The sequence below is a fragment of the Pteropus medius genome, unplaced genomic scaffold, assembly GCF_902729225.1.
Source record: "Pteropus medius unplaced genomic scaffold, Ma_sr-lr_union100, whole genome shotgun sequence".
NCBI lineage: Eukaryota > Metazoa > Chordata > Mammalia > Chiroptera > Pteropodidae > Pteropus > Pteropus medius.
The window spans coordinates 10,643,792-10,660,914 of NW_024347791.1; the positions used below are offsets into that span (position 1 = coordinate 10,643,792).

General features: G+C 38.4%; 1 protein-coding gene, 1 long non-coding RNA gene and 1 other non-coding gene across 8 annotated transcripts in view; 1 reads left to right on the forward strand and 2 right to left on the reverse strand.

Annotated features, from left to right (window-relative positions):
- Positions 1 to 276: 276 nt before the first annotated feature.
- On the reverse strand, positions 277 to 7,067 carry LOC120614988 (uncharacterized). The gene is made up of 3 exons (XR_005656170.1): positions 7,000 to 7,067; positions 5,626 to 5,673; positions 277 to 1,058 (listed from the first exon to the last, which is right to left on the reverse strand). It is a non-coding gene; the product is annotated as an uncharacterized LOC120614988 (long non-coding RNA).
- On the forward strand, positions 5,791 to 5,926 carry LOC120615317 (small nucleolar RNA SNORA70). Its single transcript, XR_005656231.1, has one exon. It is a non-coding gene; the product is annotated as a small nucleolar RNA SNORA70 (small nucleolar RNA).
- A 4,177-nt stretch (positions 7,068 to 11,244) lies between the features above and the next one.
- Positions 11,245 to 17,123, reverse strand: part of LOC120614985 (UBAP1-MVB12-associated (UMA)-domain containing protein 1-like) — a 184,870-nt gene continuing 178,991 nt past the window's right edge. For all 6 annotated transcript variants that reach the window (XM_039878016.1, XM_039878018.1, XM_039878020.1 and 3 more), the window contains one exon: positions 11,245 to 12,084. In XM_039878016.1, the coding sequence (XP_039733950.1) occupies positions 11,827 to 12,084 (258 nt within the window). In that variant the 3' untranslated portion in view covers positions 11,245 to 11,826. The remainder of the gene's footprint in view (positions 12,085 to 17,123) is intronic.

Sequence of the window (17,123 nt, forward strand, 5' to 3'; positions counted from 1 at the left end):
TAAGTGCTCATCCCTGCTCCTCCATCATATACCTGGTCTTACTTCTAAACTGCGTGCAAAGTGTTTTAGCTTATAGAATAATTACCATCTTGCCCTGATATAGCTTACAATTTATTTAGAGAGTCAAGACTCACTATACACTTTCTTCAGAAAACAAGTGGAAGAAACAGTCAGAAAATCAGAATGCCACTGGGGTTCTGAGATGGTAGGCGGACTCTAGTCTGAGAGCATGTTCACGAGGGAGCCAAGACCTTAGCTGCACTGAGCAGCGGGTAGAATGTGTATGGGCAGAGCAGACGACTGAATTACATGGTGCTGGAAAGGTGGCAGGGGCTAAGCAGGCAGGAAAGAGGTTGCCTGGATGAGCCCCCATGGGGGATACGGTTCAACGATGAGAGTGGTACCAAAAAGGTACTAAGTAGCTCCTTATTTCCCAGTTAGTCACAAGAGAATACGACTTCATTTCTAGGTGCTGTGGATTCTCATTCTGTTCCACTACTCCCACCCCTGGCCCATATCTCGTTGTGTTTTCATATCTTGTGTTTCATGTCACACACTCTAGGCAAGGTGAATATATATATTAAGTAAAAAATAAACTAGCTTCCAACAAATTTTCTTGAGTTCCTTCAAATAACCACCACATGTCACAACCTCACCCACACCCCCAGTCACCTCTCTACATCATTTCATTTAAATTGGCTCACTTACCTGGCATTTCAGGATGATCCAACCTGTCTTTGGCAGTCAACCTGGTATTGTTACTGCTACCTGCGATTTTATATTCTAGAATGAAAAGTGGTAAGGATAGAGCCTTTATTTTTGTGTTGTATATTTTGTTGAGTGCTGGGTACATTAACAGGCCTAACAAAGCCGGCCCAGGTTAAAGGATATCACCTTTGCTGTCCTCCAGCACAGCAAAAGGAGTAAGCTCAGTGGGCTCCCACCTGTAGGGTAGTGATAGATTGGGAAATGAAGCTCTCTTCAGAGTCTACCATGAAAAGAGAAATAGTGCCTCCAGGGTATCTCCAGGAAACTGGAAAAGCCAGAATGGAAATAACCTACAGGGAGGAGAGAAATGCTTTGCTTAATGAGGGCTTTATTCCTACAATCACTTTCTGATAGGCGTACATTGCCAAGTGTAGAAACTTAAGAGTCACTTAAAATTACTAGGGGGGTAAACCTAAGATGAGCAGAGATTGTTTCAGCAGATCATCTTTCAATTAAGGGGGGAAAACTCCAACAACTATTGACCCTTGATACTCATTTAACACAATGTATAGGAAGGTAATCAAGAATAGGAAGGTAATAAAGCTTAAGAACTTCTTTTCGAGTTTAGTTCTGGAGACTGTTTTTGCTGAAAAGCTTGTCTAATGAAAGATTTTATTAATTCTTGATGTTATAAAGTATTTGCAACTTGTTATTCATACAACAGAAATGCAGAATTTTGTTAACTAATATAACAGGGATTTCTTTTCTTTTCCTTTTTATAGACTAAATAAATATTTTAAGAGATTGGCTACCATTGTTACCCCATTTGTTGAAAATGTTAGAGTATAGCTAGCTGTATCTTTCCATCTACGGGGAACTTTAGAGGTTGCAATAATTAATGTGGTGACCATACTGGCTAGAAATTCAATTGACTAAATTGTACAACATCATAATCCATTACAGAAATTACAAAGTTGAGTTCATGCAGTAAACTGGCAATAAAATGAATGGACCAATTAAAGAATATTTTAGGACCTGCTTTGATGGCAGGAAAAAAAAATCAACGTGATGGTCTTCTTTCCTCAGATAATTATTTTTTCCTCAAAAGTAAAATGAGCTTATCCTTCAAAAACATGGCCCACTACCAAAGAAGTCAATATTTCCAAATCCTTCCGCAAGGTTACGTAAAAACAAAATGCCACAGCCCACTAGAACATCAGGCATTCAGTTTTTATGGTCTATATTTAAATCTATACAAATCCATAATTTTAAAAGAGCCATGTAATTTAAGTAGCATTAATCAATGTTAATTTAATAAAAGGCAGAAGGAAGTTCCCTCTATGTGTACATTAAGGAAAACAAAAAATAAAACTCAAGTCACGATAGATAGATTCATAATCACTTATGTTCCCAAAATTTAATCTAAAGACTTAACAGTCTTAACGGTTATAATAAATACAAATAAATTCATAATCATTTACTTTCCCAAAATTTAATCTAAAGACAATACTGTCTAAAAGGTTATAACAAATACAAAATATTTTTATTAATACCGATACAGCTAACCAAACAAAAGATCCATTTCTACTTTCAAAAAATTTGAGAAGCTAAATTATTTGGGATATAAGCTAAGTTCGGGGGCATTTAGGAAACGTAGCATATTCTAGTGTGAACATCCAGAAGGTTGCCTAAAGGCTCCCAGTACAGACTCAAGGGCAGATTCTAATGTAGATGAGACAAGAACTCTCATTCATTTCCTTGAATCAACGGTGAAGAAATTTTGTCCATTCAACACACTTTTACTGAACTCACACTGTGTGTCAGGCACCATGTTAAGCGTGGATGTTAAGATCCATTCACAGAGTAATGAAGTAAACAAGTAAGGAAACAATTACAACAGTGTGGATCAAGAGCCTTGAAAAAGGAACACATAGGATGCTATAGGAAGGCAGGAGGACATCCCATCCAGCTTAGGAGGAATAAAAGAAGACTTCCCAGAGGAGGTGATACCTGACTCAAACCTTGTAAAAGAATTTAGCCACAGATTGGGTCACGAGATGGCTGGAATGAACGCAGCTTCCGTAATGTACATAATATTTTTGAAAAATGTCTCTTCTTCCATACTAGTGTGTGTTTTGCAAGGACAGGTTCATTTTTTAGCCTATTTTGTGAGCTCCATTCTGCTTCTTTCTGGTGTTTTAGACAAGCTGACTACTAATGACTAATGAGAACAATATGAATGCATTGTTGCTGCATAAGTGTAACGTGGTGTGGTTTTTGCCTTGTCTGTAGTAGTCAGACTGCTTTTAGCGAGGCTCACCAGTGGTTTTACATCTGCACAGTGTTGAAGGCTGGGCTGACTCTGGGGAAGATTGAAATTGCTTCATATTGTTTGTGATCCTAAATTTTATATTCACTATATTCCCTAAAACAAATATCCACAAGAAAAAAAAAATTAAAAAAAAAAAAGAAAAATTAAAAGAAGGGAATTCCGAGTGTATTACAGGCAAAAAGATCAGGATGTAAAAATGGCGAGAGAAAGTGTGGCATGTTCAATAGTGCAGGGCATTGCTCAACAGTACAAGAACACAGAGGACGTGAATAGGAATATCATCAGGTGAGGCAAGAGAGGCAGGTGGGGTCCTCTATTTGCCTTAAGCCACTTCAGTTCTCCAGAGGATACCAGAGAGCTATTGAAGGGGTCAGTGGTTTACTTGCTTTGGCACAGAGGATGGATGAGAAGGGGGCTAAAGTGGATGCAGGGAAATCAGGAGAAATGATAAAGGCCTGGACGGAAGTAGGGGCAGGAGGTATGGAGAAGAGAGTACATATTTAAGAGACAAGCCTTTAAGATATAAAATTAACTAAAGTTCATCATCTATTGAGTATGGAGGTGAGTAAGAATGAAGAATGGATAGACTCAGATTTCCTGCTTGGGTAATACAGGGCTTCAAATGATATGGTCAGGACTTTAAACACAGAGGGGAGGATGGCTGTCAGCAGTACACCAGCAAAAGAGGTGCTGCTTTCTCCTGACATCTAGCATCAGCTGGTGGAGGGATGCTGATTGAACCAGGTCAAGTTATATGTCTGTCCCTGGGGGTGTAGGAATAGTAACAAGTATGCTATTCCCATCAGGACCATATGGAATGAAGAAGGGATTCCCCAAGGAAAAAGAGAGTATAGGACAGGGGATGAGAAAGAGTGTGGAGGAAATAAAATCAACAGCTACCATGATCTGTTACAGAAGCTAAGAGTAAGAGTCAAAAGAAATGTCTGAGAGCTAACTGTGGATATGGAACCTGAGAGACTTCTGAGCTAGAGATCAATTTGGGTTTCAACAGCGGCAGATAGGCATGAATATGATTCTGTAGAGAGAAAAGAGAAATGGAAGAGAAGTGAGCCAAAGATGGAATTCTGGGGAACACCAACATTTTAGGGGGAGAGTAAGGAAAAGAAGTCCCCAACGTCTGCGATGGAATGAGAACCAGAAAAGCATTGTTACAGCAATCAAGGCTGAAGACACTTTCAGGAGAGTGGAAATAATCAATAGTGCTAACTGCCTCAACGAAATAAAGATAAGGCATTTGGCAGGTCGGAGATGGCTCCCGCATGAACCAGTTCAGGGGAGGTTCTAACCAGGGGTGGGAAATCAGATTACAGAAGGCAGAGGAGTGAATAGAAAGTAATAAAAAAAAAAAAGTGATGATACAAATATAGACCACTCTCTCAAGAAGCTTGACTCTAAAGAGAAGGAAAAGGTTTATAGTTGGAGTTGGAGGGGAAAGACGTAAATATGTTCATATGACAAGGGAAGAGAACTGGTCGAGTAGGAAGTGAAAGAGATGGGAGAGTACTACAAGAAAGGTGCACTCCCGCTCCTAGAAAAAAAGTCCGTTTCTAAAGCAGGGTGACTTAAAATACCCAATTGTGCTTGAAAGAAAGCATATGAAAAGGGAAAGCATTTTTCAAGGACAGGTCAGATAGGATTAATAAATTCTGGGACAGGAATATACGCAAACATAACCAAGAACACACAGGGAAACTTGGCAGCCTGATAAAACCTCAAATGAGTGAATCCACAGCACCAAAATACACTGTATTGTCTAGAATCAGTTCTTACTCATCCTGAGGACACACATAGTCATTATGGGCAGAGGAAAACTCAACCTGAAAAACATGGAGAATACCCAAAACAGACCAAAGGCACAATTTGTAGAGGCTTAGTAAACTAAGCATTATTTTCAGCCGCGTAAACACAGCACGATAATTTGGGGAATTTGCTGGGCCCTGAAAAACTACTAAAGTTTTGAAATTCTATTCCTTTGCTTTTGTAAAGTCATTTATAGAGAATTAATGATTTATTTCATTGGTATGTTCATTCGACAAATACCGATTGAGGATTTATTATGTGCTAAGCATAAATGTGATAGGACATCAACAAGAGAGCATAGATTCTTAACAGAAATGGGACAGCGGATGTACTTTGAAAAAGCATATTTGATTTACCTTTTGCCTTGTAATAGGATATACAAAGTAAAACCTGTCAAAAATCTTGGCTGGAGGACTATGGAGAGCAGCATACAGTGAAAAAAACATCGTAGGGCACTTGGGCTTTAAAAGGTGGAGAAACATTGGCCTAAGGATTTAAGCATTTCTCCATAGAAGAGATTCAATAAGAAGATAAAATCTGAAAATTCCTTCCTCTGCCATTAAATTCAATTTCTAATTTCGGCCTATGAGGTGGACACAATAAGGCAAAAGTATATATTTAATTATAGAGATACAGATATATTTTTTTTAAATGCTATTGACTTTTGGCTCTTTGTAGTTCTTACAAGTACCATTCCCATCTCTTAATCATCTTCATTTTTACTGCTGCCCATATCTTTAGGGTTAGAAACCTCAAATACCTACCTGAGGTAGAAACTTCTAGATTCGCTTCACAAACAGGAGCTAAGTCTCCTGCAAGGGGAAGAGGAGAGCTTAGTGTTACTGTTTTAAGCTGAGTTAGCTGATGGTCAAAGCTTGCATAGCATGATAGAAAACTAGATAGTCTGTTCCATGCTCAGAAGGACATACTGATAGCCAATTAAGCCAACCGTGCTCTTTTCCCCATGGAGGCCCAGTGTGCTGTGGCTGCAAAGCAGCAGCATCCTTGGTAGTGTATGCAGGCTGTTGCTTTTATGGGTTACCCTAAGGGACCTTGGAGACAGCCCTTTTTCAGTGGACACTCATGTCTGACCTCATGCTGTCCCTAGTCTAGACTCTAGACAGGTATGTGGGGAGCCTATGGAAAATCCCAGGGCACAGTGGCCAGGGTCCACATTGGCCAAATAATCATGTCCATTGCACTGAGCTGCAGAACAAGGAGCATGATTGAGGTTCTACGCAGGGCCAAGTTCAAGTTCCCTGGCCGCCAAAAGATCTACATCTCTAAGAAGTGGGGCTGCACTAAGTTTAATGCAGATGAGTTTGAAGACATAATAGCTGAAACGCAGCTCATCCCAGATGGCCGTGGGGTCAAATCCATCCCTAATCATGACCCCTGCACTCATGAGAATCTTGGTGCTGACCCCTTCTTATACCCACCAATAAATCCTACTTCCTGTCAAAAAAAAAAATACATATTGATAAATACAAATTCTCCTGAAGATTTAAAACAAGGATGAGGGGGGAGAGAACATATAGGGAGAGAATGAGTATTTAGGCTTTATCTTAGACTAACTGTGTGTTTGCTTTTTAGCATCCGTTTATTTCTTTTTGGTCCTCAGGAGGCCTATTCAAATGAAAATGCAACAGACAGCATGTTAGTATATAGTATACCCTGTAGGTGTAAAAGCTTGGCTTTGTTCATGAACAAAAGCTTCTTTTCTGTTAGCCTCCCAAATGTTCCTTGCCATTGTGCAGAAATACATTAATTTTGAAACAAAATAAATTATGTACTTTTTGGAAAACAAAATTAAAAGAAAAACCATACATGTAAACACACATGTGCACAATGAAACTGACATTACCCTATTCCTTCTTCCACGTGTCTCAGAGTTATAGCCAACACCTGTGGCCACACAAGGGGCAGACTTGGCAGCTGCAGATCCCAGATGTCAGACACTGGATTGTACGTCCCTGGCAGCAGTCCTAAGTGGGAGGTTGTCTCCTTAACTGACCTCTGAAATGGTCTATTGTCTGACTCCCTCTCTGGCCTGGGCTGTAACTAACAAGCTGTCTGTAGGCTGGTTCAGAGTTAGCGTGCTGATGGGTTGTTCTGGATGCAATTATCCTTTGCCTTACCTTTGATTGTAAGGAATTTATTTCCTTTGTAGGGGTGAAAATTGGGACTGGGAACATTCTGGACAAAAAAAAAAAAAAACTATATTCAGGTTACTTCCAAGAACAAAATAAGACGCTTTTTGCTACCCCTTTCCCCGCAACTGAAATTGGATGAGATCAGCTTAGCACACAGTTGAATTTTGGTTAATCAGAAGTACAAAGAAGAGTTTCTGAAAGAATGTTGTTTCCTTACGCTGCTGCTTAAAGGTTGAAAATGAAACCTTTCTTTAGAAACTTAAGGAGCTACAACTTTGTTTTTGCTATTACTAAGAAAAGTCTCATCTATTGTAGTGAACAGCTTTTTGTATCTTGGTTCTTTAAGGAGGAAAATGATTACACTTCAACCTTACCTCTACACTACTTGCTGAAGAATGACATAACATGTAAGGTGCACACATTATAGGAATGAGGCAGGAAAAGGCCAAGAGTCTAAGAGGGCTCTGCTTATAACGCTGTACTCACTCGTAGCCTTCCAGGAAAGGTCTGTTGAGCATACAGTTATAGTCATGGCAAGTTAAGGAGAAATATATCTAATATTTATGGGAAGATGAATTTTGAGGAAATTATAGAATATATTATATCCAACATCAAATAGTATTCATCTGCACCATGTACAATGTTTGAAATTTTCTTTATTAACTTTAATAAAAATGTGAATAGGTCTCTTGGCTACCATTAATTTAGATTTGGAGTCCCAATATAATTTAGTAAATGATAAATAAATAAATTGGAGAGAAGAGCCATCTCTCTCATACAGAAGAATTCCAAGTAATTTATGTGGCTTCAAGGAGGTAGAACTTCATTCTCTACCCCTTGACTGTGGGCTGTGCTTTGTGATTTAATTCCAAAGAGTGGTGTATAAAAAGGGGTTGGGGAGTTACTTTACAGTGGCCAAATCAGACAAATGCCACCTTGGCCAGGTGATAAATGTTAACATCGGCAGTAATGTCATGTTGATAGCATGTTCCCTTGATATGATATGATTTTACCTTTGTAATATTCCTCTCCAAACTCATAACCATAGTCTGATGATTAAATATAGTATATCATACGAGATAGGATCCTGGAGGTGAAAAAAGGTATCAGGGGAAAACTGTGAAATCTGAATGGAATGTGGACTTTAGTCAATAGTAATGTCCCAATGTCAGTTCCTTAGTTGTAGCAAATAGGGGAAACTGGGTAAAAGGTATACAAGAGCTCTGTAACTTTTCTATAAACCTAAAAATATTCTAAAGTTAAGTTTGTTTCAATTAAAAAAAAAGATGGTTAATATATTGCTATACTGATTGTAACAGGGTTCCTATGTACCAATCAATATATCTCTTTAGCTTTTTCCACCCACATCCATCCATCAAACCATATGGCATAAAGAGTCATTTCTACAGTGGTATGATTGGAGTCAGACCTATTCTGAGAGTTTTAGATTTTTCAATAATATTTAGGTCATGCCCTTAGTAATATAACACAAATGCTCAAAAGATAGTGTCCACAACCTATATTCCTCCATGGCTTTGAAAGATATAATATCCTCCAACCACCTATCCAAAACACTTAATTTTCATGTAAATGTTATTAGTGACATGATTAGCAAGACAATCTATTAATTTCTGAAGGTAACATATTCCTTGCTAGATTACTTAGGATAGTGTTCACTTATTGATCGTTATCATGAGCACTAAGGGGGTAAGAGCTGATGCTCTAAATGTTCCAAAACCACTCTTTTAGAACAAGGATGAGACTATTTCTTTGCTACTCCGTCTCCATCCTTAGAATTATGAGAAATCAGTTAGTTCTCTTGGAATTTTAGAAGATATTTCTTTCATGCTGCTTTCAATTTATTATTTTACTCTGAGAAAGAGAAAATCTGTTAGTGTCAATGAATGTTTACTTTAAAAAACTATTGTGGGATGTCTAGAACTATTAACCAGAAACATGCGTTAGCTCTCATTTAATGATAGATACAATTTTAAAAGTTCAGTTAATCAAAATTTAATTAGAATAATAAATTGGACAGAGCTGCCGCTCTAATTCTGTTTTTAGGGAAGGACGGGAATGCCATTTTAAAAGCTGAAAAGAAAATACATGCAACTTCCTGCATATATATTTTAGGGACAAAAATAAGATTCCAGAAAATCATTTGTACATTCTACACCTATAGTACTTTATAATGATAACTTGTATTAAGGAAAAAACCATGCTGCTTAATAATAGGGTGGTGGGGGTGGGAAAAAGTGTTCCCTCTGGATTTCTTAACTAAGGAATTTCAGAAGAGTCAACCAACATATTTTAGGACTATTTTTCATAGATACTTAATACGGAAAAAAATAATGGCACACAGGGATCTACAATAAATGTAAGGTAGCTATTTTTTATATTACCCTTTAAGCAGTTTAGTTAATACATATTTTGCATTTCATGAGACTGTTTTATGTGTGTGGTTAGTGATGAGAATTATAACAGTTCTCGTTCCCAGAACACCTCTGATGTGTCAAGCTTTATACTGCCAGGCATTTGACATGCACCATCTAAAACCTAACGCAACCCCGCAAGGTGCATATAATTACTATTTAACAAGCGGAAGATGAAGGACATCAGAAGTTAGCACACTGAGATTCAAAGTCCCCCAGCTTGTAAGAGAGGGAGCCAGTTCTGCCTCAAAAGCCTGAACTCTTTCCCATCGGAGCATACAGTTTTGTTAGAATTTATATTATTGTTAATACTGTAAAAGTAAACATGTATTTATCACTAATTAGGTGACTTATTCCTTTCTAGGCTTCAGGTTTCTTCTGGGTAAAATGGAGTTAGCTGGTTGATTTCTAATGTTTCTTCCAGGTGTAAATAGTAACACTGATTTTTAAACAAGATAAGAAAAGTAAAATGCTCATTTCACAATATTTTTGTTAAAAATAGGTTATTAACACGAGTACTCATTAAATTTTGTGATGGGCTCTATGTAGAAATGTTCACGTGATTTCTCGCAAAGCTCTCCAGTCCTTAATACTAAGCTGGAACTAGTGAGTGATCTTACCGTTTTCATTGTTATTCCTTAAAGCTTACGTATAAGAGGAAATTTCATACTTTTCACTGTGTTACACAAACTACTTACTTAAATAAAACCATTTTTTTTCTGGATCTGAAATTAATCAAAAGGTCAGTTTATTGTAATTCACATTTATTTAAATATAACAATTTTTGTAGACAAATGAAAATACATATAATCATATTTATAACAGTAGACATAAATATAAATGAAATGTATAAGTATTTAAGGCAAAATTTAACACTTAGATAAATTGATGACATGCTTACATTTAGCTTTAAGGTACATTAACATGGATATTGAAAAGGATGTGCTTTCACAAAAACTGCTACAAAATGTTCACATCTGTGTTAGTAATAAGTCATATTTCCTAGGCTGATGTTTTACCGAAACTATGTAAAGATCTAATTTAATCATTCGTCTCATGTGATAACGTTACTTGTAAATGAAGCATTTTTGTCAATAGAAATGTTCCTTTATCTTTTAAATAATATAGCATTTTTATCAAGACCATGCCACATTTATTAAACAAACATGCATTACACATTAAAGCTTGAATAATTAACGTACCCTTATGCACAGTGTTTAGTTTTGCTATGGCACTCTATCTTTGTGAAAAATATGCTTAAAATTTGGCACAGAATTAATAAAACGTATTGCTACTATTTACAACAAATGTGATTTAAATTTTACATGGCACAGAAAATTATCTATTACAATTTATCTCTTCCTTTTGCAGTTTTTATTGACCAATGGCAGGTCTTTTCTCTTTTAGTTGGAATATATAATGGCTATTCAAGAACTAAAAGTCATATCTAGGTGTTTTGCCTAATTGGAAATGAGTCGATTTCAGTTTTTCTAGCAATAAAACATTTCCATCCGTACTGTGGCCAACAGATTTCTAAGTAAGGATGTTATCAGCAATAATATGTGTCATCAAGACATGTTTTTCTTTAGGAGGCAGAGGTCTAAAGGAAGTGTGGATCTCCTCAAACACTAGTAAGGAGAACAAACGCCAACTGAGGCAGAAGCAGGGACGGTTCTTCGGAAAGCTGGCGAGAGCAGAGTCTGAAGTAACAACAAGGCGGAAAACAAAGGCAGAAACACGGGATCGTTCAAGGTGGGAAGGACTGACACAGGTTTAAGGAAACTGAAATTCATCACTCAAAGAAACAGTATCCAGAACATTCTTGTTATAGCATTCTTATATCAGCAGACTCCCACTGCTTTTTAGGAAAACTTTTCAATTTCCACATCAATGTCTAAATCAACAGTGAAGAAATTAAGCTAACTGCCAAAATTTTTTTTCCTAAATTTATTCATAAACACTTTGGAAGAAGAAGGAATAATATTAATTCAACCTTCCTCCAAACCAGAGAAAAGAATTTTAAGGGCAGACTTCAGACTTGTGGTAACTGAGGCAAATGCCACAGTTCTTCTTCATTGTTCTTTTAAGGGAAATTTGAGGTGTTCTATCTTGAGATCCTGGTTGAAGGAATCTACTCCTTTCATAAAACCCTGACTGCCTAATTTTTATATTATTTGAGAGAAAGGAAGTGATGCTTAAATTCAATTTTTATACGAATATACTTTATTCTAAGAAATAGAGCAATGAGAATAATATTTTCTCTGCTTTATGATCCTTGCTTTTCTGAAGGCCTTTAAACAGGGAAATGGCAAAGAATATCAAACAAGTTAAATAAAGCAGGCAAACTTGTGTTTTAAAGCTGTTAAGGTACAAACAAACATTATGAATCACACAGCACTGAATTTTCAAGAGTAAAATCATACCAAAACCGTGATAAGTTTTCGCTGACATCATAGGTGAGTAAGTGGTCTGGAAGGTCACTGATGGTGCCCTGCACGGCCAGCACGTGCGGGGCCAAGGTGAAGGGTACGTCGCTCAGAAGCTCGGCCATTAACGAGCTGTTTTCCAGAGTCTGGCCTGCCTTATTTTCCGCCTCAGGGCTTGCTACAGTCACACTGGATGAGTTTTCTGTGCCAGTCTAAAAATACATATATATATTTAAATCATTTAGACCTTATGAACTTGGAGGTTTAGTAATGGTGAATGTGGCATGACTATACCAGAATAATTGAGAAACAAGGGAATATACAAATATTTCTAGATTAGAATGCACCTATATACTCTGCTTGAGAAATACCTCCATCTAAAGCTCTAATGGCCTTTAAAATGAATCCTAAACCCCATTCTTATTCAGATTGCCCACCCATGGCACCCTCAAATACAAACTGACATTCTTGCTATTTCTCAAGGACAGATAATGTCTACAAGCCTGTCTCTGCTTTTCCAAACCAGGCTCTACGGAATTATCAAGATTCTCTGTGAAATCTTGTATCAACACAGGCCAAAGGGACTTTGCCCACTTCTGAACAATTATGGGGCAAACTGCCTAGGATGCTATTTGGCATTTCCTATATGTGTCCTTGCTAGTTGCTGCTTCATATGCATGCCTCTTATCCCCGCCTAGACTCTAGCGTCCTTGAGGACAAGCAATCTATCTGACATATCTCTGTATTCTCCACTCTTGATACTTGACGACCTTACCCTAATATGTTACCTCTAATGTGGTACCATGAGCACTGACTGGTTGCCTGACTTTCACTGGAACTGACATGTTATGTAAGTTATTCAAATAAGAATTGATATATCATGTTCAGTTTCTTTATAATTGGCGTATCTTGCATGCAGTAGTTTACCAAAAGGCATGCACTAGGATGTTCAGAGCAGCTCTCTATGCAAGTTCCACAATGGCTGAAACCTAACTAAAAACAGTTTAGGCAAAAACTTACTGCCTAACCCTCACTTGGTCTCATGCAGAATAAAATGCCAGAGTCTTTACAGAGGCCTGCAAGGCCCTTGGGGACCCGGCCCCAGGTATGTCTCTGGCCTTATCCTCAGCCAGTCTGCCTGGCTCCCTCCTTGCTGTTGCTCATGCGCACCCAGCTGCTTCTGCCTCAGTCCTTTGCTTTCCTTTCCTGATGCCCAGGAGGTTCTTCTCCCAAATACACATTGGGCTCCTTCCCTCACCTCTTTCCAAGTGTTGGCCCAAATGTCACCTTCTCAGTGAGGCCTTTTCCTGGCCACCTTATTTAAACTGTATCCTGCCTACCTCACCTCCTCCACCCCAGCACACTCTGTCTCTCTCGCCTGCTTTCCCCCTCTCCATGGTCCTTAGCACCTTGTAATATGTTATATCATTTGTTCTGATTGTCATCTTGTGTTTACTGCTGTATCCCAAATGCCCAGATCAGTGCCTAGTGCTCAATAAATAGTTCTTGACTGGATGAAAGCAGACAAGATTTTTGCCTGCATGGGGTTTACATTATAATGGTCATAAATGCTGGTAAATTCCTTTAAGTCTAGAGGAGGAGGATTTTTCTGTGTAATAAAAAGCGAGTTTTTAAAACTTTTTATGGAAGGGTAAAATACATACAGAAAAGAGCATGTCATAAGTGTACAGCTTGCTAAATTTTAACCAACTTAAACACCTGTACGCAACCGGCACCCAGATCAAGGAACAGAAATGACCAGCCCTTACGGTGCTCTCTTTCAGTCACAATCAACTCCCTGTCCCCACCCCCCATCACCATCCTGACTTCTAACAGCATTTAACCTATTTTTATATTTTAAATGAAGGTAACCATACAGTATGAACTCTTGTTTCTGGCTGCTTTCACTCAACATTATATGTAGGAGATTCAACCATATTGTTGCATATAGGATCAAAAGAACATATTGCTGCAAAAGAGATATATTCAGATTGATGGCCAGGGAAGGAAGCAGGAAGACCAGCTGGGAACGAGAGATGACTGTGATGTGGATCAGGTTGTGATAGTAAAGGTGAGATGAAACACTTGGATTCTGGAGACTTTAAGGAAAAGGCTAACAGGATTTGCGATGGAATGGATGTGGGGTGTGAGAGCCAAGAGTGGGGTCAAGGATGAAGCCAAAGTTTTTGGCCTAAGCAACAGGATAGAGTCTCCATTTACAGGGATGGGAAAGTATTGGGGGAGCAGGGTTGGACAGGAGTATCGAGTCCAGTTCTGCATGTTGCCGGTACCTAACAGACATCCAGTGGAGCTGTCAGTAGGCAGGAGGATCTAATTTGAGTCTGGAGCTGGATGAGATCTGGCGGAGAAAGTCTGCTTGGTGTGTGTTTAAAACAAGGATGAGAGGAAAGAAGGTGAAGGCAAATACGAGCACAGACGAGTTTTTCTAGACAGTGTGCCATAAATGAGAAAAGAGCTATGGGCCAGTAGCTGGAAAGGGATATGGGGTCAACTGAGGTTTCTCTCAATTTGATTTTCTGTTTTCTAAGTTGGCAGAAATAATGGCATTTCATATCCTAACGTGAAGAAGTTCATAAGAAAGGAAAAATCCATGGAGAGTCTGCAGAGGAGAAACTGCTCTCTTCACAGGCATCCCCCAGCACGTAGAACAGGCCCTCAAGAAATACTTGTTTAGTGAATGTCCTCAAATTAATGAAGTTGCCAAACCCATCCCTATCAGGAGTGGTCTTATAACTTTATGTGAAAATGAAACACCAGAGTCCTTTCTTAGGACCACAAATAGAACAAAAGGAACCACACCCTGTTATGACAAAGCTTATTACAAAGGTCCATTATTCAGTGGACAGAACCTGCCTCCTGCAACCTAAATGGGACTTAAATACAAAGTGTCCATGGATCAGCCAAGAGTACACCTGTCAGTGAGTAAATGATGTCGCAATTCCAGCCTCTGTAAAGGGCTTCACCATATGCTGGTTTTTTCAAGATTGAAGCATACAGTAGGGCTTTGGCTCCCATGGAGCAGCCCTGCAGCGTCTAAGAGCACAGGTTCTAGAGCCAGACTACCTGGGTGCAGATCCTAGGTCTCCTGCTTATTAATAAGTGAATGGCCTTGGGCAAGTTATTCAACTTCTCTGTGCCTCAGTTTCCCCAGCTGTATAATGAGGTCAATAATAGTACCTACTTCATAGTATCATTAGGATTAAATAATGTTCATAAATAGAACAGTTCTGAGCTCATGAGCACATAGTTAAGTGAATAAATAAAAACTTAAGGAATGTCAGCTCCCATTTGGTTTTAGATAAAGTCTACGATCCATCCATCTCTTTTGTTTTTGACATTCAGTGTCAAAATATTCTTATCTACCCCTCCCCTCTTGTATTTTTCCTTCTCTTTTAATCTCAGGTGCAAATGTTCCCTAGATCTGTTAGTCTTGTTTTATTCTTGAACTTGCTTCTCTTTCTTCCTTGTGTACAAAATGTTCTCCAGTTTCATTAGCCAAATCATCTCCCTTCTTAAACAAAAGCATTCTTGAAATCTCACCTTCTCCACTAAAGCACTTTGCTTTCTAAACACAAAATGTCTAAGGTTTAACTCTCCAACAGAAATATTTATATCTTTCTTCATGCTTTTATTAATCCTTTTCCCTTTCCTTTACAAATCATGCTTATTTGCCAGAACCTAATTCCTTGAGGACAAGACTATGTCAAACTATATCTAGAATAATAAAGGAATTGAGATGTGGTTTCTTGTTAAAGTTCTCCTCATACAACTGCCATATGACCAGAAGGGGGATTACTTCACCCACCTGGGCCTCAGTTCTCTATTTTGTAAAATGAGTGGTGAGGACAGAAAAAAATGATGATGACAGCAACTTGCATATTTTGAACACTCACTTTGTGCTAGGGTCCACCAAGGCTATTTAAATGTGTCCACTCATTTAAGTCTTAAAATAGCTCTGGGCTGTGTACCATTAGTCCCACGTTAAAAACAAGAGGACGCTAAGGCACAGAAAGGTTCAGAAAGTTGTTCCAGGTTATACAGCTAGTCTGTGGTAAAACTGAGGATCCGACCCAGTTATCTCTGATGAGCTCATACATTCTAAGGCCCTGCATACTTCAGACATGCTTTGGATAGACTGTCTGATGGAATGAACAATGCCTTGAAAATTTAGGAGATGTTATTGGAAAATATAACAGTTACTAATATGGCATTTAGAAGGAAAAAAGACTCTAATATCTTTTACCTTTAGGAAGAAAGGACAGAAACTCATTAAGGTGACAGATCTTAGACTGAAGGAAGATGGAAAAGCAACTGTAATTTAAAAGATGTGTATCCCTGGGAATACACATTTCCCTATCCAGCAGTCTGATAGGGAAACACCACAGTGAAACGAGATTGTCTCTGAGTCAATCACTGTTGAAACGGAGATAGGAGGGCACATAGGAATACACTACAGTATTCTTTCTACCACTATATATGTTTGAAATTTTCCATAATAAAAAGTTTCCAAAAATTAAATTAACTTTTAAAATACCATGGGCAAAGTGTTCCACCAAATGCCTCCTAGAAAGCTCTGCATTTCAGCTGCGCTGCAGGTACTACTCCAGCCTCTATCGCCTAACAGTTGGCTGGAGTGCAGTGTTACAGTCTCCAAGGAAGCTGCCTGGCCTCTTGGCAGCAGGGTGAGCGCCATGATGCAGCTGCTGTTGGCATGCTGAGAGCTGGAAGGGGAGAAATTATAAGGCAAAACAAGAATAAGTCACAAAAGAAATGTGACTCAAAATTCAAGGAGCCCACACCCGCTAACCCTGATCACTAAGTCTCTAGTTTGGCAGCCAGTGGAAGCAGAGGTGGGGGCTGAGGGCTGAAACAGGTGCATAGTCCCCTGCAAAAAGCAGCCCTCTCTCTCAGACACAAAGTCTTTTAGATTTTTCATTTGCATAATGAAATGGATCTTTAAAGAGAAGAATAAGTATGTTAACTACAATAGAGCAAGAAGAAAAGAATCGATTAACCTTATGGTTAATAGCCAAATTTTAAAAAATTACTTCAAATATTACGTTCATAAACATATTCGTGATTTTTGATTAATACTGTTCATAGAAATGCTGCTATGGCAGTGTTCCTGAATATATTATTTCATATAATCTAGCTTTAATACTTCTTTCCCAAATGAGCATTTGTCCTTACATGGTTTAAATATGAGTATACCATGTTAGAATGGCTTTTT